At 36.6% G+C, this 1,086-nt stretch overlaps 1 protein-coding gene across 1 annotated transcript; it reads right to left on the bottom strand.

Annotated features, from left to right (window-relative positions):
• Positions 1 to 172: 172 nt before the first annotated feature.
• On the bottom strand, positions 173 to 693 carry LOC107735963 (procollagen galactosyltransferase 1-like). Its single transcript, XM_016547498.1, has 2 exons — positions 570 to 693; positions 173 to 382 (listed from the first exon to the last, which is right to left on the bottom strand). Exons 1-2 carry the CDS (start codon positions 686 to 688, stop codon positions 175 to 177), a joined length of 327 nt encoding a protein of 108 aa, XP_016402984.1. The 5' UTR covers positions 689 to 693; the 3' UTR covers positions 173 to 174.
• Positions 694 to 1,086: the final 393 nt, after the last annotated feature.

Consider the following 1,086-nt stretch of genomic DNA (forward strand, 5'->3'; position numbering starts at 1 on the left):
CATTCACTGCAGAGGATCCATTAGTGAACAAGTGATGTAATGCTACATTTCTCCAAATTTGTTCCCATTAAGAAACAAACTCATTTACATCTTCAATGACCTGAGGGTGATTATATTTTCATTTTTCTATAAAATATAAAATATGTTTCGACCCTGAAGACTTGAGTGTGCTACTCACTTGGGGTGCTTGTCATACATGATGGGTAGAAACTCATCCACAGGAAGCATCTTGGATATCGGTTCAGCATTAAGGAGCTTCTGAGCTCCCTGAAGAGAGATGGCGTAAGAGAGCGTCCAGTAGGAGTAATCAGCGTACACCAGGTTCCTGACATTTTCCACTGCGACTTCCTCTTCAAGGTTCACCTTCTTCCTGCCCAGGTATCTGCAACAGGATGCCACAACAGTTAAAGTCACCTGATGAGTTTTACAAGTGGATTATATGCTATAAAATCATAACAAAACTGTAGCCATAAAACTAAGTCTTCCTTATAACTGCAGCAAAGGCATTATTCTGGTTCTGGTTTCTTCTAGTTACCACGACAACCGTGTGACAGACGGGTGTCACTCACATGATGTCCCAGTCAAGCTCCACCTGCTCCACCTCCTCCATCAGCCGCATCAGGCGACGTTTAAAGTTGGTTTGGAAATGCACATCGTCCTCAAAAATCAGCGCCTTGTCTAGCTGCATGTCTACCATCTATGAATGATAGACGCGATCAAATCATTTTGACATACTAAAAACAACATATTTTATATTAAATTATTTTAATATACACTTCTGTTTAGTTAAAGTTTGGGGTCAGTATGATTTATTTTATTTTTTTTCAATTTAATAATTTTATTCAGCGAGGATGCATTAAATTGACCAAAAGTGAACATAAAGTGACATTTATCATTTATAATGTTACAAAAGATTTCTGTTTCAAATAAATAATCTTTTTACTTTCTATTCGTTAAAGAATCGTGAAAACATATATTATCAAGGATTCCACAAAAATATGACTCATCACAACTGTTTTTACCATTGATAATAATCAGAACTGTTTCTTGAGCATCAAATCAGCATATTAGAATGATTTCTGGAGG

The sequence above is a fragment of the Sinocyclocheilus rhinocerous genome, unplaced genomic scaffold (assembly GCF_001515625.1).
Source record: "Sinocyclocheilus rhinocerous isolate Xijiao unplaced genomic scaffold, SAMN03320098_v1.1 C36397446, whole genome shotgun sequence".
In the NCBI taxonomy this organism is placed as follows: Eukaryota; Metazoa; Chordata; class Actinopteri; order Cypriniformes; family Cyprinidae; genus Sinocyclocheilus; species Sinocyclocheilus rhinocerous.

Excerpts from the sequence above, each read along its gene's own strand:
- LOC107735963 (XM_016547498.1), bottom strand. The coding sequence starts at position 688 with ATGCAGCTAGACAAGGCGCTGATTTTTGAGGACGATGTGCATTTCCAA. Across the intron at positions 383-569 it reads GAGCTTGACTGGGACATCAT|ATACCTGGGCAGGAAGAAGG; the intron begins GTGAGTGACACC and ends ATCCTGTTGCAG.